This window comes from Procambarus clarkii, chromosome 74 (assembly GCF_040958095.1).
Source record: "Procambarus clarkii isolate CNS0578487 chromosome 74, FALCON_Pclarkii_2.0, whole genome shotgun sequence".
Taxonomy (NCBI): domain Eukaryota; kingdom Metazoa; phylum Arthropoda; class Malacostraca; order Decapoda; family Cambaridae; genus Procambarus; species Procambarus clarkii.
Window position 1 is genome coordinate 13,224,249 of NC_091223.1, and position 21,497 is coordinate 13,245,745.

Sequence of the window (21,497 nt, forward strand, 5' to 3'; positions counted from 1 at the left end):
TATGCATAAAATGATGTGGTATTTTAGTTTGTCCTTTGTATGTCTAATATGAGAATGAGAAAAAGGACTGGTGGGACTGACCTTTTCAATGGATGATCCAGATTTTATTCTATTGATTATTACTCTTAGGGTTCTACTAGTTAGGAAATGAAAGAGCTATCTTACTACTTTTCCAGGTATTCCTTTCATGTGTATTTTGTGTGTAATTACACCATAATCACACACGTTTTAAGATTTTACAACGTCTGTATATATTTCATCTTTTTTTCTCGGCTAGCGTGGCATCCTAGATCATTTTACAATGGTCTAACGGCTTTGAGAGCTATGAGCATCCTAATCAGAACTCATGTCGGTCAGGATTATCTAGACATTCTGACTCCAACATAGTTTGTGATCTTACTGTTTATTACTCAAAAGATTTTTGTGTAATGTTAGTGCTGGATCTTGTCAGTGCTGCCACCTGGTAGTGGATGTGCCAGGTAAGTTAATAAGCCGTTATGAATCCTGAAATAGCTCTTCATTTAACACGATACAATGTAAACTATTTGAATATGGCTTCATTCAAATCACCGTGCTTAGCAAGCTTTAGTGTTTTCCTTTTATCTACTACTCTGAGTTTGAATTTGAGTAATGAACTCCTAATATTATTTTCCTGTCTCTTTCCTCATAAATTATACCATTACTAATGACAAATTCTTGGAAGAACATGATGATGGACAAGTCATCTTGGCTTTCTTTATCAGGTTAAATACAAATTATCATTATACTACTTTAAAAGGAATTCCTCTTCCATTTTACATGTTCAACACCACAACTTCTGCTACTAGTTATTTTGATGAAAAATGGGCTCAAAAGAAAGCAACATTTTATCACTAAAATCCTTTACGATCGGACTGAGTGTTTGTACACAGGTTAAGGGTACGAACACTAGGTGTTAAAAACACGTAGTGTTCAATGTAAGTTTTAACAGACCACACAAGTTTTAACACTAGGCGTTAAAAACTTTCGTGACCTGAATTTGTTCACCAAAGCTGTGTCTTATGTATGCATACTATAGAACACTCTAGTCCAATATACCGGCACCCTCAAAGGTACATGAAGAATATTATGGCCACCTACATAGTGACAAAGCAAAAAGAGGAATTATAAGATATTTAATCCAAGAGATCATCAAAACACTGAAGCATCACGGTAAAACTTAAATGGAGTCATGTTTGAACTAGTGCAGAAATGTCATACTGTACATGCAATGGACAGAATGTAGACAGAAGACAACCAGATGGAGGATTAATTTTTATGGTTACCTGTTGTCTGGGACAAGAGGCCCACCAGGCTTATCGAAATGCATAGGTGTGCTGGCCACTCCAAGTAACAGTTCGTTAGACCAAGCTCATACAAATCAGTAGAGGGGAGAAGAATATCTCCCAGAACCCCCTCCAGGTAAGGTCCAGGTAAGAATTTAAGGGCCATTCCTCTGCATGCAGATCTTCTCATTATATCATGATTTTGAATTAAAATACAGTACCATAATCCTTCCTGAACGGAGGGTGACAGATGTCGCTCTTCCAATCAATCATCCAATTATTACTCTCACGCTCATCAGTCAATCACGCAATTCTCTCACTCCTCAGCCAATAAAATAGTATGAACCCAAGTTCCTGTACTATCTCTATTCAGGTTTTAGATAATTTTATGGTGCAATATTTAAAATTCTTAACCTTCCTTCATTTAACATTCATCAAGCAAGTCTCTTTATATCAAAATATGATACAAATCAAGACTGTAGGCTGATGGATGGACATTTGATTTGATTTCACAACACATGCATCTACAAGAAAAAGATGATGTATTTTCAAGTACAGTACCTATTAACACATTTCAACTTGCCTCTTTGCTGGCCTTCTTGACAAAGTTTGTGTCGGTGATGTGGAAGGCGTGCTTGAGTGCTGCTTCTGGGTTGGTCTCGTACTGTGGGTTCTGTATCATGTACTGATGGAGGTGAGCTGCAGTGTACACAGCTGCATCTATGCCAGCATGCCCATCAAATACTCCATAGTACGCATGTGGCTGTTCATACTGTTAGAGAGAACAAATATATGGCATATGACCTCAAGACTTTTGTTTTTAATTATTAAATGAAAATCTAAGTTTAACTTTTGCCATTGGCAACACATTCTCATGAAAAAAATACAAAAACAATGGCTGTAAAATTGCCTTCAATCTAAAAGTGTATCAATGATGCATTATCAACATGTAGGCTTAATGTATACCCATAGTAAGAAATTATTAAAACAAAATCAATGATAATAGATGCAATGGGAATTTTTTTTTAATTCAAATTACAGGTACAGTATTTTTGTTTTAAATAATTTGCATTACTCTTGCATCATCCCACTGATTATTGGAAATTCTGATATAATCCTTAGTTATATATTCACAAAACATAAATGGTAAACAGATTCAGCATCCTGGAACTTATTACTATTCATCTACTCAAAATGTATTATCCACCTTACACTCAAACCATACAGTGTGCTGATACTATATTCCTGTCACTCAAGCCATACAGAGAGCTGATAATATAGTCCTTACATTCATGCCATACAGTGTGTTGAGGTCGTGGATGAGAACATGCCGATCTTCCATTTTCCGTCTGCCGTTCTTGATTGCGAAGTGACTTATGGGGTTGTAACGTGGTAGCTTTTCGACTTCTGCAATGGTTAGATTCGAGTGCATCTCTTGGATCACAGTGTTGGCTTTGCTCGTTACCTCCTGGATTAGCTTCATTGTGTCGTATGCTGCATGGGAGATGTAAACGTGAGTCAAAGAGTCCTATATGACAAGTAGCAAATTAAAATATAACTGTTACATTTAATTTTCCTTAATAACAAAATTAAACAAGATTTAACCTGCTGACTAGCTATAGACATACAGTACTGTAATGTGTTGTAGTTACCCATGCTCTATACATTACACACGAGACAAATTACAGCTAAAACAAATGAAAATCAAATAAATTTTATTCAAACTAGACATACTGTATATGTTAAATATTGAATCTTATCTGTTAGTAGAAAATGTTTCTTAAAATACAGATAGTTCTAGGTATGACTAAACAGTAGCTCTCTATTTGTATAAACAACTTGCTCTAACTTTGAACAAATATACTGTAGCATTAAATTAGAAGAGAGATGGGCATTTCAGTTTAGATATACGAATGATGAACAAAATTAAAAACATCGGTATGCAAAATTTAACTAATGATAATGCTATGATGCCCTGCACCATAATATGTTCACCGAGTACCATAATGTGCTCATTATGTACCATAACATGTTCAACCCAGCGCTATAATGTGTTCACTGTGTACCACAATTTGTTCACTGTGTAGCATAAAGTGTTCAACTTGTACCATAACATGTTCAATGTGTACCATAACATGTTCACCGTGAAAAAGAGGAGATCAGAGTGAGCCCCAGACCCCCACCACGGGGGGAGAGGATCTCCCCACGATGACTCCCCTACTACGGGCTCACCATAGCCCGTGCGGCTTGGAACTTTTTGTTTTAGGTAGCAAATCTTAAACAACAACAACAACAACAACAACAACAACGATGACTCCCCCCAGAACCCAGACATCCAGGACTAAGGCACCACTGCTATTTACTATCTTACACTCCTATACAGTGATATCCCCGTAATTAAATGTCATTTAATGTAATTACACATTTAAGCTATACCTCAGGTTTCGGCAGCGTCAAGAGAATAATAGCACCATTGAGTAAGTGCAGGACAAACATTGTGCTTATTCTTTCCACGAGATGAGTCGGTCCTTTATGGCAGGAAGATCAATTGACTCCAGTTGCCAACAATAAGGTACACTCACTGCACCAGGCGAAATGTCTGACAATGTGCAGAGAACATTTACTAGCCGAAATCATTCAGTAAAACACCTCAATTATTTAGTAAACGTAAAATCACTCAAGTTATGTTCCATGAAACGTAAGCTAGATATGATGTCTTTCAGATTCAGCCAGAATTTCAGCTTTCAGATTCAACCAGAAGTGTGCAGAGATTACACTAACGTGATTCATCAAATGAACAAATCCACAAGATATATATTTTCTAGATATATATCTATACCAGAACAAAAATAGAGGAACAGGTTCTAAACCTGCGGTGAAATAATTCTTAAGAGGCCAAGAAGAATGTTAACATGTGCAAAACCGCATTTGAAAAGTTGATGTGCAATCATTTCTACTGCTGATGGATATAAAGAAATGTACATGAATAACGAGGCATTTGTGCCTATGTTGCAATACGAGCTGCAAGCACCAACGGTCTGGTCGATCAATCAACAAGAATGATGATCAGACTCCAAAAACTATAAGAAAAATAGACCCCCCACACCCCAGGAATAACCCCCACACACATCCCTGGGAGAAACCTCCCCACAAACACCCCTTAGATACCTCCTCTCTCCCACACACCCCTGGAAAATGCCCCTGGAAGAAACCCCCCACAAACACCCCTTAGATACCTCCTCTCTCCCACACACCCCTGGAAAATGCCCCTGGAAGAAACCCCCCACAAACACCCCTTAGATACCTCCTCTCTCCCACACACCCCTGGAAAATGCCCCTGGAAGAAACCCCCCACAAACACCCCTTAGATACCTCCTCTCTCCCACACACCCCTGGAAAATGCCCCTGGAAGAAACCCCCCACAAACACCCCTTAGATACTTCCTCTCTCCCACACACCCCTGAGAAATGCCCCTGGGAGAAACCCCCCACAAACACCCCTTAGATACCTCCTCTCTCCCATACACCCCTGGGAAATGCCCCTGGGAGAAATCCCCCCACAAACACCCCTTAGATACCTCCTCTCTCCCACACACCCCTGGGAAATGCCCCTGGGAGATCCCCCCCGCCAACGCACACAACCTTGGGAGAGAGCGCCTGAGGCGCTAGGTGTGAGCGGGAGGGCCACTAACGAAGACTTACTGTGGTTGGTGGTGTTGGCGGCGTCGATCTCGTCGAAGTCGTCACCGTTGAAGCCAGGGTTCCTGATCTCCGTCCACACCCGGTGGCCCACGTACTCCCTCACATACGGCGGGCATTGTCTGCAACACAAATCACAACACGTCAAACACTGTAAACATTTCCCGCAACACAACCAATTCATTCTAATTTTAGTGTATGTACTGCCGAGGCGAGTACCGCAACATAACCGACCAACTGATGATAGCAGCATGAAGATTCTAAATTGGAAATAAGGCTTAATAATACTCTGGATACCAAAAAATAAGTGACAACATTTCGGTCTTGTCCGTAGCAAGTCCTCCCGGACGCACCGTGACGACGTCCCTGACAAGGACGCACCGAGACGACGTCCCTAACATGGACGCACCGAGACGACGTCCCTAACATGGACCCACCGAGACCACGTCCCTAACTTGGACGCACCGAGACGACATCCCTGAAATGGACGCACCGAGACGACGTCCCTGAAATGGACGCACCGAGACGACGTCCCTGAAATGGACGCACCGAGACGACGTCCCTGAAATGGACGCACCGAGACGACGTCCCTGAAATGGACGCACCGAGACGACGTTCCTGAAATGGACGCACCGAGACGACGTCCCTGAAATGGACGCACCGAGACGACGTCCCTGAAATGAACGCACCGAGACGACGTCCCTGAAATGGACGCACCGAGACGACGTCCCTGAAATGGACGCACCGAGACGACGTCCCTGAAATGGACGCACCGAGACGACGTCCCTGAAATGAACGCACCGAGACGACGTCCCTGAAATGGACGCACCGAGACGACGTCCCTGAAATGGACGCACCGAGACGACGTTCCTGACATAGTGTGTGTGAGTGACTTGAGTTACTCGTATAAGTCCCCTCCATATAACAGGCTAATTCTCTGCATCATAATCTGTCTATATTAAGCTACAGAATAATTAAACAGATATACAGTGTATTACGGCCGCAAAACCAGGTATTACAAGGTGTCCTAACATAAATTAATGTCAGCTACAACACGGTACCTCAACATATACCAATGTAACATAAATGAGAACGTGGGAGCAGGGTGTACACAGACGTCAATGGTCAGTGTTGTAGGAAGACAACTGCACGGGATTCCTGGGAGGGCAATGTCCCCCATCCTGCTCATAACACTCTCCCACAACACCCTCCCACCACTCCCACAACATCCTCCTTCAACACCCTCCCACCACTCCCACATACTCCCCCTCACAGCTCCCACTAACACCACTCTCACAGCCACCCCATTATTCCTCACAATCCCACAACCTTCCTCCCTCAACTGCACATCAGACTAGTCCCAGAACTGAGAGATATGAGCTACGAGGAAAGGCTAAGGGAGCTAAACCTCAGGTCCCTGGAAGACAGAAGAGTAAGGGGAGACATGATAACCACCTACAAAATTCTCAAGGGAATTCACAGGGTGGATAAAGGCAAATTATTTAGCACGGGTGGAACAAGGGGACACAGGTGGAAACTTAGTACCCAAATGCGCCACAGAGACATTAGAATTTTTTGTTCAGTGTCAGAGTAATTAACAAACGGAATGTATTAAGCAGTGATGTGGTGGAGGCTGACTCCATACACAGTTTCAAATGTAGATACGATAGAGCCCAATAGGCTCAGGGCATGACAAAAGAAATAAGTTGTGGAAGCCACCTCCATCCACAACTTTAAGACCAGATACCCGGAGCATACCTGGAGAGGATTTTCAGAGTTTTTCTACTCCCTGAGCCCCGCCTGGGGGCCAGACTCGATTTGTGATAACTTGGTCCAACAGTCTGTTGCTTGGAGCGGCCCGCAGGGCCCACATATCCACTACAACCCGGCTGGGCCGGCACTTCTTGCAAGACCTTATCTAAATGTTTCTTGAAGATATCCACATTTGTTCCGGCAATATTTCTAATGACGATGAGAACGAATTCTAACTTCAGGCAAATTAAAATATAACACACCAAGTACAAGATGGCAAGCAAGCGGGGAATAAAGAGCTAAACCCAACCCAACCCCCCTACCAAAACCACTCCCCTACCAAAACCACTCCCCTACCAAAACCACTCCCCTACCAAAACCACTCCCCTACCAAAACCACTCCCCTACCAAAACCACTCCCCTACCAAAACCACTCCCCTACCACAACCACTTCCCTACCACAACCACTCCCCCATACAACAACCACCCCCCACCCTAACACTGCCAATACCCTCAGCTCCCCGCCCAAAACAATGGTGAAATATTAGCACATCTCTTGGAGCACGGAGGGAGGAGGAGCAGGTGGTGGTGGTCTCCACCCCCGCACCATCGGCTTCGTGGACGCCGGCGCCGATAACAAACGCCCTCTTATATACAATGTTTTCCGTAGTTAAGAATAGAATGATGAGGGGTTGGGGAGGGAGGTGGCCGCAGGATGCATGAAGGGTCGTGCCACCACCCTCTGTAAGCTCCTCTTGGAGCTGATAAGGCTAAGATTATTACTGTGCTTGATAATGTAATCTTGTCTAAATAGGAACCGTAAGTCAGAACTTGTCTCAACACCACCAGCAGCAACACCGGGTCCCTGCAACACCAACACACTGCAACACCAGATCTCAGAAAACAAAGGACAGTAGCCGAAATCAAAAGAACGGTAAAAATGCTATCGAGCCAGGGAAGACGGGTCAAGAATGGTGCCTTCTCCTGATGGAATATGTGGGAATGAACGAGCAGAGGTGCTGGCTGCCTCTTGCTGAATCACTTGTGATACAAAAGATTATTCATGTGTGTATTTGTGTAGGTGATTAAATATGTATGTGTATGTATATATGTATATATATATGTACAAGTATGTGCACATGTATATATATAACATTAATAATTGTGTAACTAGCGTCAAAAGATTGTTATCTGCTTAGCTAAACGAACTAGAGGGTTCAGTTCCTGAACCGATCGTGTGCCTCTGTAATCCTTTACACCACCACCCACGGGATGGGTATGGGGTGCATAATAAAGAAAGAAATTGAATTGCCGAGGGCGCTGAAGGTGACCATACAGCATGCTTCATCCCTCAGACCTTTTTACATATCTGTAACATTAAACATCACCACAAGACGGTAGTTAGGATAGAAGAGCAAGTCGAGATGAAATTGTTTACCTAATAATCTAAGATGAGGTCTGATAAAGACCTTTTGTGCCCTCTGTAATGTTTTTTGCGCTACCGCTCACAGGATGAGTATAGGGTGCACAATAAACTAGCCGCCTCCGGCGGCAACAATCAAAATCATCAATCATTGATGATTGATTGATTAATGAAGATTAAGCCACCCCAAAAGGTGGCACGGGCATGAATAGCCCATAAGTGGTGGCCCTTTTGAGCCATTACCAGTATCAAGAACTGATACTGGAGATCTGTGGAGGCGTAACTGCACCCTGCTTGACGGGAGATGTCTCCCGGACCAAATGGTGATCAATCAGTGAATCTGTACGCGGGTACAATGCAGTCTCAGCCGACCACCACATTTATTGTGGATGAAAAGGAATGGCCGAGGGAGGGAATCAGCAACATCAAGGACTCCTCCTATATACAAGTACCCGTGGAGAATCAGGATGAAAGCCACAGCTGAGCAGTGAATTTGCAGCGGTTGCAACACGGATGAGACACATCTGAACCACTACCAAAGAGATTGTATCCATGTAAGAGACATTATAAATATGTGTAGTATAATCAACCTTTCATTGTGTTAGGAAAAGTTCTTGTCTGTCAAATATAAATACCGTCCTTAAAAAGTCTCGCTGGTCTTAGTACCCGCCAGATAACGTAAAGTTGACGGCTGTAAGATGTTACTAATCCCTTGTTTTAGATTGATGAAGATTAAGCCACCCAAGAGGTGGCACGGGCATGAATAGCCCGTAAGTGGTGGCCCTTTCGAGCCATTACCAGTATCAAAAGATGATACTGGAGATCTGTGGAGGCGCAACTGCACCCTGCGTGACGGGAGATGTCTCCCGGACCAAGTGGTGACCAAATGGTGCCTTGTTTTAGTCTGCTCGCTTGAGATAATTAGGTTACAAACTACAGTTAGACGCGCAGTCACTCCCCCTCAGTATATTAAGCTCGCCTGTCGGAGAGTTCATTTTTGTTGATTGATGACTGATAAAGATTAAGCCACCCAAGAGGTGGCACGGGCATGAATAGCCCGTAACCTTTTTGTTCTCGTAGCCCTGAGCTATATAGCGTCTACTCCTCCATCTTACCCCAGGTCCACCTCGGCTAGCAACCCAGGTACAACCGAGACGTTTGGGCAACATTGGGCAAAGTCAATAAGTGAAAGGATGCCTTGACTCTCTCTAACCAACAATAACTAGAATTAGAAAACTTCATTGTCAGTAATACTCAGACATTTCACAAGCAAAACATTGGTAAGTTGGGTGGGAAGATGCGTGCGCATGCGCCCCTGAGGAGACTGACGGAGCGAGCAGCAGGTCAGGTATGTGTTGAACTATGCCAGGCACACTACCACACACCTGGCTCTGTGAACCATGCCAGGCACACTACCACACACCTGACTGCCGCCGCCTCACGCCTCACACACACATTGTAAAAACAAAACCTGTCAGTGTAAAGGATTATATATAGACGAAATAATAATCAATCTCTCTTTCTAACGCCATTCAAAGGTAGGTTTAAGGAGCTCCGCCCCCCCCCTCCCTCCCCTTACTCCTGGGGTTCGTCTCACAAGACTACCTCCTCTGAATGGGTGACGTCACTGAAGCTGACTCACCATTACTCGCCACCGTGAACGTATAGCGCTCAGAAGTCGTAGTCCTAATGGCCCGGGTTCGATTCCTGGGGGCGGAGGCGGAAACAAATGGGCAGAGTTTGTTTTACCCTGATCTCTCTGTTTACCTACCAGTAAATAGGTACCTTGGAGTTAAGATAGATGCTACGGGGCTGCTTCCTAGGGATATGTGGGTGTGTTAGAAATATATGGAGTAGATATAATAGAGGAAAATTAGTTTTTTATAGGATAAAATAGAATAGAATAGGTTAGAAAGGCGAGGTCCAAGAGTTAGAGCTCCACAATCGACTTGAGAATGGTCCAGGACGGACCGAAACGTCGTCGTCCCTTTACTTTCTAGTGTGTGGTCTGGTTAACATATTTCAGCCACGTTATTGTGACTCCTCGTCTTCAGTCAGTTTTCTCACGATGTCGTTGTTGTTAAAGATTCGCTACCGGGAACAAAGTTCCAAGCAGCACGGGCTATGGTGAGCCCGTAGAATTTCTCACGAGACATTAGAAATAATAGTTTAAACGTCTTGAATGGAATACGCTCAGTGTGGAGACTGAGGCAGCCTCCAAGCAGGGCTTCAAGTGTAGATATAATTATGAAAAGCTCGGCCCACCAAAGCCTGAATGTTAAGAGACGAGACAGAAGATCTAAAACTCAACCAGTTGGGCACACTGAGGGTGGTGCAAACCTAGAGGTCAGCGGCGCGGTGTAGGGGTCACGCTGCCCCGCCCACCCCATACATTGACCACCTTCTGCTTGACGATGATGAAGATGGTGAAGATTAAGCCACCCAAAAGGTGGCACGGGCATGAATAGCCCGTAAGTGGTGGCCCTTTTGAGGTGATACTGGAGATCTGTGGAGGTGCGACTGCACCCTGCGTGACGGAAGATGTCTCCCAGACCAAATGGTGTTCTGTAGCTACAGGGAACTAAATGTTGCAAGTAGCACGGGCTATGGTGAGCCCTGTTCTGCTGGCCTTTTGTCTTCACTGATATTCCTGGGGTCAGTTGATCTGTACCGGGTACCTGGTCTGCTACTACTATCCCCCCTAGTAGCGTGAGGATAGCCGAGCGGTACACAGGTACTCCCTGGTGTACCTGGTGCTTATTTCGGGGATCAGCGTCCCCGTCGTCCGGTCTCTGACCAGGCCTCTTCGTTGCTGGTCTGGTCAACCAGGCTGTTTGTCGCGGCTGCTCGCAGCAACATAGCCCCGCTCCTGTACCAGGTAAGTCCACTACGGGCTCACCATAGCCCGGGCTACTTGGCACTTTTGTTCTGAGTAGCTGAATCTAAAACGTGCTCGCAGCCTGATGTCACAGCACAGTTAATCAGGTATACTTTTGAGGTGTTTGTAAAGTTATCTCTAACACCTTGAGAGACCGGCCAGTTATGCCCTTTACGTGTAGTGAAAGTGTGGTGAACAGTCTGGGATACATATGGCCCCCACATATGGCTTGAAGACACGGGAGACATCTCCCGCCACGCAGGGTGCAGTCGCACCTCCACAGATCTCCAGTATCAGCTCTTGATACTAGTAATGGCTCAAAAGGGCCACCACTTACGGGCTATTCATGCCCGTGCCACCTTTTGGCTGGCTTAATCTTCATCATCATCGGCTTGAAGACAGGTGTGTATGGTAAAGAGGTACTCCCTGGTACCCGCCACATACCACGAGGATACCAGCGCGGTAGAAGGTTTGTGCGCCCCGGAAAGGCCTCACATACCTTGACAATAATTGTTCTCGACACTCTGTAATCTTCCTATTGGAGAACCAATCTGCGGGAGTGGTTGGGCAGCAAGTCGCCGCCATTGTTTTGATTACTGGCCCCTGGGTTCCCCGGACCTCGTCACATACACCTCTAGGAATACTGTGTATATCCCCACCAACGCGGGGAAATGTCCACGACATCTTACATTGTAGCTTTATAGATTCTATTTCTGGTGGAAACTTTTATTTTCGTTCTCATGAGACTGTGGGGCGGTCAAGGTAATTCTGGCACCTGTTTTTCTCGCCTGTAGAGGAAATGTTACACTGTTAAGATTTAACATTATCTTTTTCTGAATGAAAAGTGTCTTTGAGTATATTTCTAATATCCCTATGTCTATCGACCGGATGGGCTGCAGGAACTGGTGGAGGCAGGAAGACCTCCCCCCCCCCCGGGAGGTGTAGAAGGAGGAAGACCTCCCCCCCCCCCGGGAGGTGTAGGAGGAGGAAGACCTCACGGGAGGTGGAGGAGGAGGAAGAAGACCCTCCCCCCCACCCTCCTGGTGGAGTAGAAGGCGACCCCCCACAATGTAAGCGTGACGAGGCGTCCTACTGCTGGAGTCAACAAGGCCAAGTGTCCCAGCAGCAGCAGAACACAGGTGGGTCCCAAGTTCCAACCCCCACAAGCACAATTAGGGGAAAACAGATGCCCGGAGGCTTATAGAACATCTAGACTCCACAGAACAGATCCTACTGACTTCATGAAGCAATCAAGAATGTCTTGAGTGAGAGTGTGCGTGCGTGGGTGGGTGGGTGCGTGCGTGTGTGCGTGTGGACGGAAGAAGTGACTTGAGCTGGCGGGCAGCCAACACCCACAACCGCCGCCCTCTGCATTGTTCGCATCAACACACTATGACAAGGCTCTCCTCTAGTACTACTGCCGAGCTCTCGCACGCCGCCGCCGCCTCCACCACCACCACCGTCAGTCAGTCTACACTCGTACCCACCTCCTCCTGCCCCAACCATTCATCCCCATACACATGCCCCACCCATTCATCCCCATACACATGCCCCAACCATTCATCCCCATACACATGCCCCAACCATTCATCCCCATACACATGCCCCACCCATTCATCCCCATACACATGCCCCACCCATTCATCCCCATACACATGCCTCACCCATTCATCCCCATACACATGCCCCACCCATTCATCCCCATACACATGCCTCACCCATTCATCCCCATACACATGCCTCACCCATTCATCCCCATACACATGCCTCACCCATTCATCCCCATACACATGCCCCAACCATTCATCCCCATACATATGCCTCACCCATTCATCCCCATACACATGCCCCAACCATTCATCCCCATACACATGCTCCACCCATTCATCCCCATACACATGCTCCACCCATTCATCCCCATACACATGCCCCACCCATTCATTCCCATACACATGCTCCACCCATTCATCCCCATACACATGCTCCACCCATTCATCCCCATACACATGCTCCACCCATTCATCCCCATACACATGCCCCACCCATTCATCCCCATACACATGCCCCACCCATTCATTCCCATACACATGCCTCACCCATTCATCCCCATACACATGCCCCACCCATTCATCCCCATACACATGCCCCACCCATTCATCCCCTCAACGTAGGCAACGGCAGCTATTAATAAAACTAAACAAAAATGGCCTGGTCGAACATCGTTGAAAAACCTTTTGTGTGTGTGTGTGTGTGTGTGTGTGTGTGTGTGTGTGTGTGTGTGTGTGTGTGTGTGTGTGTGTGTGTGTGTGTGTGTGTGTGTGTGTGTGTGTATACACACAAAATAAACAAGAATTGGGTCACATAATGACCATTGATGCTCGAGGAAAACTTGGAACAAAAGACAAAAAAAAATGTCATTAATGCCCAAGTAAATTCAAGACCAATATATCTATTTAATGAACAAATGGATAGGAGACCAAGAGAGGTATTTCTCTTAGGAAGACCTCTTGTACCTCTGTACCTCCCGCAGCCTCAGCACCTGCTTGATACCTGGTTGATGGGGTTCTGGGAGTTCTTCTACTCCCCCAAGCCCGGCCCGAGGCCAGGCTTGACTTGTGAGAGTTTGGTCCACCAGGCTGTTGCTTGGAGCGGCCCGCAGGCCCACATATACCTGGTTGATGGGGTTCTGGGAGTTCTTCTACTCCCCCAGCCCGGCCCGAGGCCAGGCTTGACTTGTCAACAACCTCTGGGTTGTCACACCACCAGGCGGTCCACCACGGTCACCTCACCAGGAAAAAGTAGTGTGAAGGTGTCAGAGGTAAATACTGAGGATGTCAACACTAGCGCGCACGCTAAACTTGGCAAGACCGTCTAGTCGTCACAACACCCGAGGAAGGCGCGACGCAGGTGTTGGAGCGGAGACTAGAGTCCCTATTGCGGCCGCAGGTGTCTACTGGTAGTTGTGGACACCCTCCAGCAGGGCGGGGGGGGGAGGCACTGGACGTGGGTGAGGGGCCAGGCACTGGACGTGGGGTGAGGGGCCAGGCACTGGACGTGGGGTGAGGGGCCAGGCACTGGACGTGGGTGAGGGGCGAGGCACTGGACGTGGGGTGAGGGGCGAGGCACTGGACGTGGGGTGAGGGGCCAGGCACTGGACGTGGGGTGAGGGGCCAGGCACTGGACGTGGGGTGAGGGGCGAGGCACTGGACGTGGGGTGAGGGGCGAGGCACTGGACGTGGGGTGAGGGGCGAGGCACTGGACGTGGGGTGAGGGGCGAGGTACTGGACGTGGGGTGAGGGGCCAGGCACTGGACGTGGGGTGAGGGGGCGAGGCACTGAACGTGGGTGAGGGGCGAGGCACTGGACGTGGGGTGAGGGGGCCAGGCACTGGACGTGGGATGAGGGGCGAGGCACTGGACGTGGGGTGACGATAGCCGTAGGAGACGAGGGAGGAGGATGAAGAGCGTCAACCTTGAGTGTGAGAGAAGTCTTCACCTCCCCCGGGGTGAGTTACTCCAATTATCTGCCGTCACATTCTTCTGCACACTGCTCCCTCCCCCGCCTCCTCTGACTCACTCTCCTCTCTTCCTCCTCTTCTCATCCTCCTCCTCTTCCTTTTCTTGTTATTATTACTTATATAACAATATTTCCTCATAAGTACAAGCGCCTTGAAAGCGGAATGAATGGAGACCCCAACAGGGCTAACTTTAAGGGGTACCGAAGTGGATTAGAGAGAACCTCTCTGATGGGAAACAGAGGGTTACGGTGAGACCTCAGAGCGGAAGGTTACAAGTGGAGGCCACAAGTGGTAGACCTGGGGGCTTATCCTGTTCATAATGTCCGTAAATGGCAATGTATTTGATATCGGCTTCCTCGTCCTGTGTCGTATTTGGTAGGTGGGTTGCGTGGGTTCATGCGCTTCTGGTTAGGCTATACTGTTGTATTTTTTGACTTGCGGGCAGATCGAGAGAAGGGGCTGGGGTGTGGGTGGATTTGTGGGTGGTTTTGTGGGTGGGTTTGTGGGTGGGTTTGTGGGTGGGTTTGTGGGTGTATAGATGGTGGTGGATTGTATGAATGGTGTATGAGCGTGGGGGTGTTATTCTGTGTGTGGCCACATGCTTACAATCGACTTGAGAATGGCCCAGGACGGACCGAAACGTCGTCGTCCCTTCACTTTCTAGTGTGTGGTCTGGTTAACATTGGTCAGTGAATGAGTTGGTTGTGGTGGGGGGGGGGGGGTCCTCGAGTTAGTGTGTTTTTCTTCATGCACTTCAACAGTAGAACAGAATTGTTACTTTCATAGTTCCGTATTTGTTACTTTGTCTATTTATTTAATGGGTATTAGTGGTGTTGCGTTACCCATTCCTTATAAAGCTGGTCTTGGGCTGCATCTGTCACTGATAGTGTTATTGTGAAGGGGATTTCACAGCTGCTGGAACTCACTACAGTAAGTGATGGAGGCAAATGTCCATTTGGATGACCACAACACCTGCACTCTCTTCTTCTAGCACTAAGATGTTGACCAAGATGTACCTGGATGGTGTTCTGAGAGGTGTTCTACTCCCCAGACCCGGCCTGAAGCCAGGCTGGATAGGGTGTGTGTGATATATTTCACTCCTTGAGTTTGGTAGGTTGAGTTTCAGCTCTGCAGGAGAGGTCGACGACGGTGGTGGCAGCGGCTTGGTGCAGGCTATCTTGAGGTTATCTTGAGATGATTTCGGGGCTTTAGTATCCCCGCGGCCCGGTCCTAGACCAGGCCTCCACCCCCAGGAAGCAGCCCGTGACAGCTGACTAACACCCAGGTACCTATTTTACTGCTAGGTAACAGGGGGCATAGGGTGAAAGAAACTCTGCCCATTGTTTCTCGCCGGCGCCCAGGATTGAACCCGGGGCCACAGGATCACGTGTCCAGCGTGCTGTCCGCTCGGCCGACCGCCTCCCTGAATCAGATTCTTCATATTTTATAGGGTGTTATAGACCTGTGGTGTTCATATAGACCTGGTCGGTGTTCATATAGGCCTGGTCGGTGTTCATATAGGCCTGGTGTTCATATAGGCCTGGTGTTCATATAGGCCTGGTGGTGTTCATATAGGCCTGGTGGTGTTCATATAGGCCTGGTGGTGTTCATATAGGCCTGGTGGTGTTCATACAGGCCTGGTGGTGTTCATACAGGCCTGGTGGTGTTCATACAGGCCTGGTGGTGTTCATATAGGCCTGGTGGTGTTCATACAGGCCTGGTGGTGTTCATACAGGCCTGGTGGTGTTCATACAGGCCTGGTGGTGTTCATATAGGCCTGGTGGTGTTCATATAGGCCTGGTGGTGTTCATACAGGCCTGGTGGTGTTCATATAGGCCTGGTGGTGTTCATATAGGCCTGGTGGTGTTCATACAGGCCTGGTGGTGTTCATACAGGCCTGGTGGTGTTCATACAGGCCTGGTGGTGTTCATATAGGCCTGGTGGTGTTCATATAGGCCTGGTGGTGTTCATATAGGCCTGGTGGTGTTCATACAGGCCTGGTGGTGTTCATACAGGCCTGGTGGTGTTCATACAGGCCTGGTGGTGTTCATACAGGCCTGGTGGTGTTCATACAGGCCTGGTGGTGTTCAAAGTTGTGGATTACTGCGCATATCTACGTTTCATTGTTTTGAACTAGGTTCGATTTTTTTTTGAACAACTGCGAACCTCTTCTGGAAGGAGCATCAGGTAGGGATGGTGTTAAGCGCTTGGATTCTAGTGCCAAGATGTTGGTGGAGGCCTGGTCGAGGACCGGGCCGCGGGGACACTAAGCCCCGGAAGCACCTCAAGGTGGGAAGTTTGAACTTGACTGGTGATAAAACTCTATGGGATTGTCCCTGCCAGGTTCCAATATCCTCTCCCAAAACCATAAAAATCATAGTCAAGAACAACCACTGCCATTATAACAAATTGTTAACAACTAAATTAAGTTCTATAACCATAGACGAGTGCTTTAAGTCTAACGTAAATATGATGAGACATCTTTCCAAGATTAAGATATATAAACAAAATAATATACATCTGACACTTGGCAACACTGCCCAGTTCACAGAGAAATCCCATTATGGTGATAAATCAATGAGAAAATATGCAGTAATACTCCAGGTTGCAATTATTTTGACCATGTAGTAGCGTAGTGGACTAGACCGTACTAGAGCGTGTGTCTGGGAACACCCAGAGTATAGGTTCGAACCCTCTTCACGGCTAATATAGATTTTCTCACTGTCCAATTAGTAACTTGAGTTTTACCGTTAGTTAGATTGGTTAATTTATTATTGTGACCCTAGTAATGGCTTTATTAAATCTTAGCTGAGATTTGGCTAAGACACTAGTGATGGTGGTGGTAAGAGTGAAGGTGGTGGTAGTGGTGGTGGTGGGTGGTGATGGGTGATGGTGGTGGTGATGGTGGTGGTGATGGTGGTGGTGGTGGTGGTGATGGTAAGAGTGAAGGTGGTGGTAGTGGTGATGGTGTGTGGTGGTGGTGGTGGTGGTGGTGGTGGTGGTGGTGATGGTGGGTGGTGATGGTGGGTGGTGGTGGTGGTGATGGTGGGTGGTGATGGTGGGTGATGGTGGGTGGTGATGGTGGGTGGTGATGGTGGGTGATGGTGGGTGATGGTGGGTGATGGTGGGTGATGGTGGGTGATGGTGGGTGATGGTGGTGGTGGTGGTGGTGGTGGTGGTGGTGGTGGTGGTGTTGGTGGTGGTGGTGGTGTTGGTGGTGGTGGTGGTGTTGGTGGTGGTGGTGATGGTGGGTGATGGTGGGTGATGGTGGGTGATGGTGGGTGGTGGTGGTGGTGGTGGTGGTGGTGGTGGTGGTGGTGGTGGTGTTGGTGGTAGCAATACTGGTAAAGGTGAAGCAAGAGGCGGAGAAATGTTGGTGTGTGGAGGTGTACAAGTGGCCTCGCCACCACTGCCCAACCCAACACCACCACCACCACCATTTACACTCACCTTCTCTCTCTCTCCAACAATTCAGAACATCAAGATATACTTAATAACACTCCGACGTGGAGAGATAGAGAGAGAGTTACAGAACCACTACATCACTTGATAATGGTCCACGACGGACCGAAACGTCGTCATCTCTTCATATTCTGATGTTTGGTTTGGTCCTCAGAGTTCAAGAATACATCAATACATCATACATCGCATTATTCCTTTTGCAGTATGTTAAAGCGAGTATGTGGTGTACTCGCCTAGATGTGCTTGCAGGGGCGTGTGTCTGTCTGTCTGTCTATCTGTCTCTGTCTGTCTCTGTCTGTCTCTGTCTGTCTGTCTGTCTGTCTGTCTGTCTGTCTGTCTGTCTGTCTGTCTGTCTGTGTTGAGAATGAAAAGCTATACAAATGTTGAATATAGTGAGAGTTATGAGAGGAGGCGGGCTGCCAGCCTTGCTGACAGGATGCGTATGTTTGGTCGCCAGGGACCAAGCCCCTCCGGCTGCGAGCAGCCGCGTCCAACAGCCTGGTTGACCAGTCCTGCAACCAGGAGACCTGGTCGACGACCTCCCCCACACACTGCACCTCCCTCCGGGTTTAATCTGGTCCAGTCTCCACTGCTCCCCTGCTCGTGTGCTTCCATCATCATGATGATGAGATTCCCAAGCTGAAGGAAGTGTAGCCACGCCAGGCACTCCATACTTACTGGCACTGTGGGGAGGGAGCCTGGCACTGTGGGGGGGGAGCCAGGCACTGTGGGGGGAGCCTGGCACTGTTGGGGGGGAGCCTGGCACTGTGGGGGGGGAGCCAGGCACTGTGGGGGGAGCCTGGCACTGTTGGGGGGGAGCCTGGCACTGTGGGGAGGGAGCCTGGCACTGTGGAGAGAGTAAAACATATTTACACGTTTTCCGCGTCAGCAATTTCTCCAGTTTTGAGTCGGGGTGTTAGTGTGCAACAATATTCCGCTCTTAGAACATTTTTTTAATTTTGCTCGGAGGGGCGAGTTTATTGGGCAGCGCCACTCATCCTGTGAGTGGACACACCGCTATAGTGACAGTATTGGGCAGCGTCACTCATCCTGTGAGTGGACACACCACCATAGTGACAGTATTGGGCAGCGCCACTCATCCTGTGAGTGGACACACCGCCATAGTGACAGTATTGGGCAGCGTCACTCATCCTGTGAGTGGACACACCACCATAGTGACAGTATTGGGCAGCGTCACTCATCCTGTGAGTGGACACACCGCCATAGTGACAGTATAGGGCAGCGTCACTCATCCTGTGAGTGGACACACCGCCATAGTGACAGTATTGGGCAGCGCCACTCATCCTGTGAGTGGACATACCGCTATAGTGACAGTATTGGGCAGCGCCACTCATCCTGTGAGTGGACACACCGCCATAGCAGCATGTACAACACTCCCCAATAGGAAGAAAACCCGCTGGGTTGTTCATCCTGTCACATGTACCCAGACACAGCTGGGACTTGCTTAACTGTCTCAAGTGAACAGCTCCTCAAACAAGACGATTAACATTCGTCAACCCTTAAAATCTTACGTTATCTTGCTAGAACCATATTTTATACATTGCATCCATAGTGGGTATAGTTTGGGAGGGTGAGAGGCCGTGTGGCAGGCCGGACCCAAGGGGGTAGTTAGTTAGCTAGCCACCTGAGGGAACCACATTGTTAGCAAGTTAATAAGGGTAATATCTTACACCAGTGTAGACTATTGTGAAGGGCAAACCTCTGTGTAATGCTCATAGTCTGGTTAATGTGTGGTAGTGTGAGGCGGGGAGCAGTGAGGTGCAGCCTAGGTGCTCCCTGCATCACTCTGTGAGGCGGGGAGCAGTGAGGTGCAGCCTAGGTGCTCCCTGCATCACTCTGTGAGGCGGGGAGCAGTGAGGTGCAGCTTAGGTGCCCCCTGCATCACTCTGTGAGGCGGGGAGCAGTGAGGTGCAGCCTAGGTGCCCCCTTCACCATGTAACACCCAGAGAAAGTACACCCATGACTCACCGTGGGAACCTCCTTGGTAAGGTCAGCCAAGTGACCTCAGATCATCTAGAGTTAATTGAAATATTTCCTGACTACACCCTAGTCAGCTTGTTTCATGTTTACGGCTAATCTTGACAGTCTTGGCAAACTTAATGGTGCATCTTAGCTGTTTTTGCACACACCCTGAGTAGCCGACTCCTTGAAGTTCTGACGAGCTGGTTAGGTGTAGAAAACACTTTTTCCAGGGAAGGCTGAATCAGCTGGGAACACCACACTAAACTTACCCACAAGATTGCAAACGCACTCCCCCAACTTTTAAAACCATACTTTATTCATACTTTTAAAACCAGGTATGATAGGGAAATGGGACAGGAGTCATTGCTGTAAACAACCGATTGCTGGAAAGGCGGGATCGAAGAGTCAATGCTCGATCCTGCAAGCACAAATAGGTGAGTACAAATAGGTGAGTACACACAACAGGTGGGCCAGCAGTAGTGTGGACCAACAAACACGACCCCTTAACCACCCAATACGAGCCTATAACCAACCACGACCTTTCCTCCTCCACTAAACACCATCAACAAACCCCAAACTTTCTGAATGGAAAATATGCAAGCAGCTCCCTCGAATTAAGCGAACAATCATCAAAATATATTATTACCTTGACCATTTTATGTTCTTCAGAATTTGTTCACTGTTGAATGGTTATTATTTAGCAAGGTCCCCCCCCCCCACAGTGCATACGACGTAGCTGCAACATTAAATCAACGTTGCTAGCGTTGTCCTATTTTGGTTTAACGCGACTCAAATATTGTTTGCCGGTTGGGAGTTCATTTGTGGGAGTGCCGTTGCACAAGCGACCAGTGATACTAACTACAGGTTGTACGACTAAGATGGACGGTGACCGCGAGTGTTGACCCGAAGTCCACTATACCGTATTAGGAGTCAACACCACCACCACCACCTTGCTCCCCCACCACAACTAGGTGGTGATGCTGGAGAAGCGGGAGGTGCTGGTGGGGCGCTGCTGACGGGTGCGATGAAGGTGATGGTGAGGATGATGGTGGTGACGGGGATGATGGTGACGGGGATGATGGTGACTGGGGTGCTGGTGGCGACCAAGACAACTCCCCTTTGCTGTATCATTTGTGTTATTCCAGCATCCTGCCTTGTAGCTCGGCCCCCTCGAGGTTCCCTTGGAGGTCCCCGTGGAGAGTTCCCCCGTGATGGCTCCCAAGATCAATGTCCCTGTGGCCCCGGTCTGTCTAATGAGGTTTCCTGGTGACGATCTGGTCAAGCAGGCTATTGAACGCCGCGGTACGCATTCTGACGTAAGAATTGCCGTCCGGTTAATCAGGTATCCTTCAATTTCGAGGTGTTTGTCAAGTTCCCTCTTGAACAAAACTGATCGGCCAGATATGCCTGTTTGTCGATTAGCCGTTTACCTGTTGATCTAGAGAGCTGTTCCACTCCTGCAGCTGTCTGTGGACAGCCTT

General features: G+C 48.0%; 1 protein-coding gene across 2 annotated transcripts in view; it reads right to left on the reverse strand.

The window, feature by feature from the left end:
* The window catches only part of LOC123767324 (nucleolar protein dao-5), a 309,470-nt gene that overhangs the window by 196,516 nt on the left and 91,457 nt on the right, over nt 1-21,497 (reverse strand). For both annotated transcript variants that reach the window (XM_069312947.1, XM_045756912.2), the window contains exons 2-4: nt 5,006-5,124; nt 2,593-2,798; nt 1,888-2,076 (exon numbers count right to left, since the gene is read on the reverse strand). In XM_069312947.1, the coding sequence (XP_069169048.1) occupies nt 1,888-2,076; nt 2,593-2,798; nt 5,006-5,124 (514 nt within the window). The remainder of the gene's footprint in view (nt 1-1,887; nt 2,077-2,592; nt 2,799-5,005; nt 5,125-21,497) is intronic.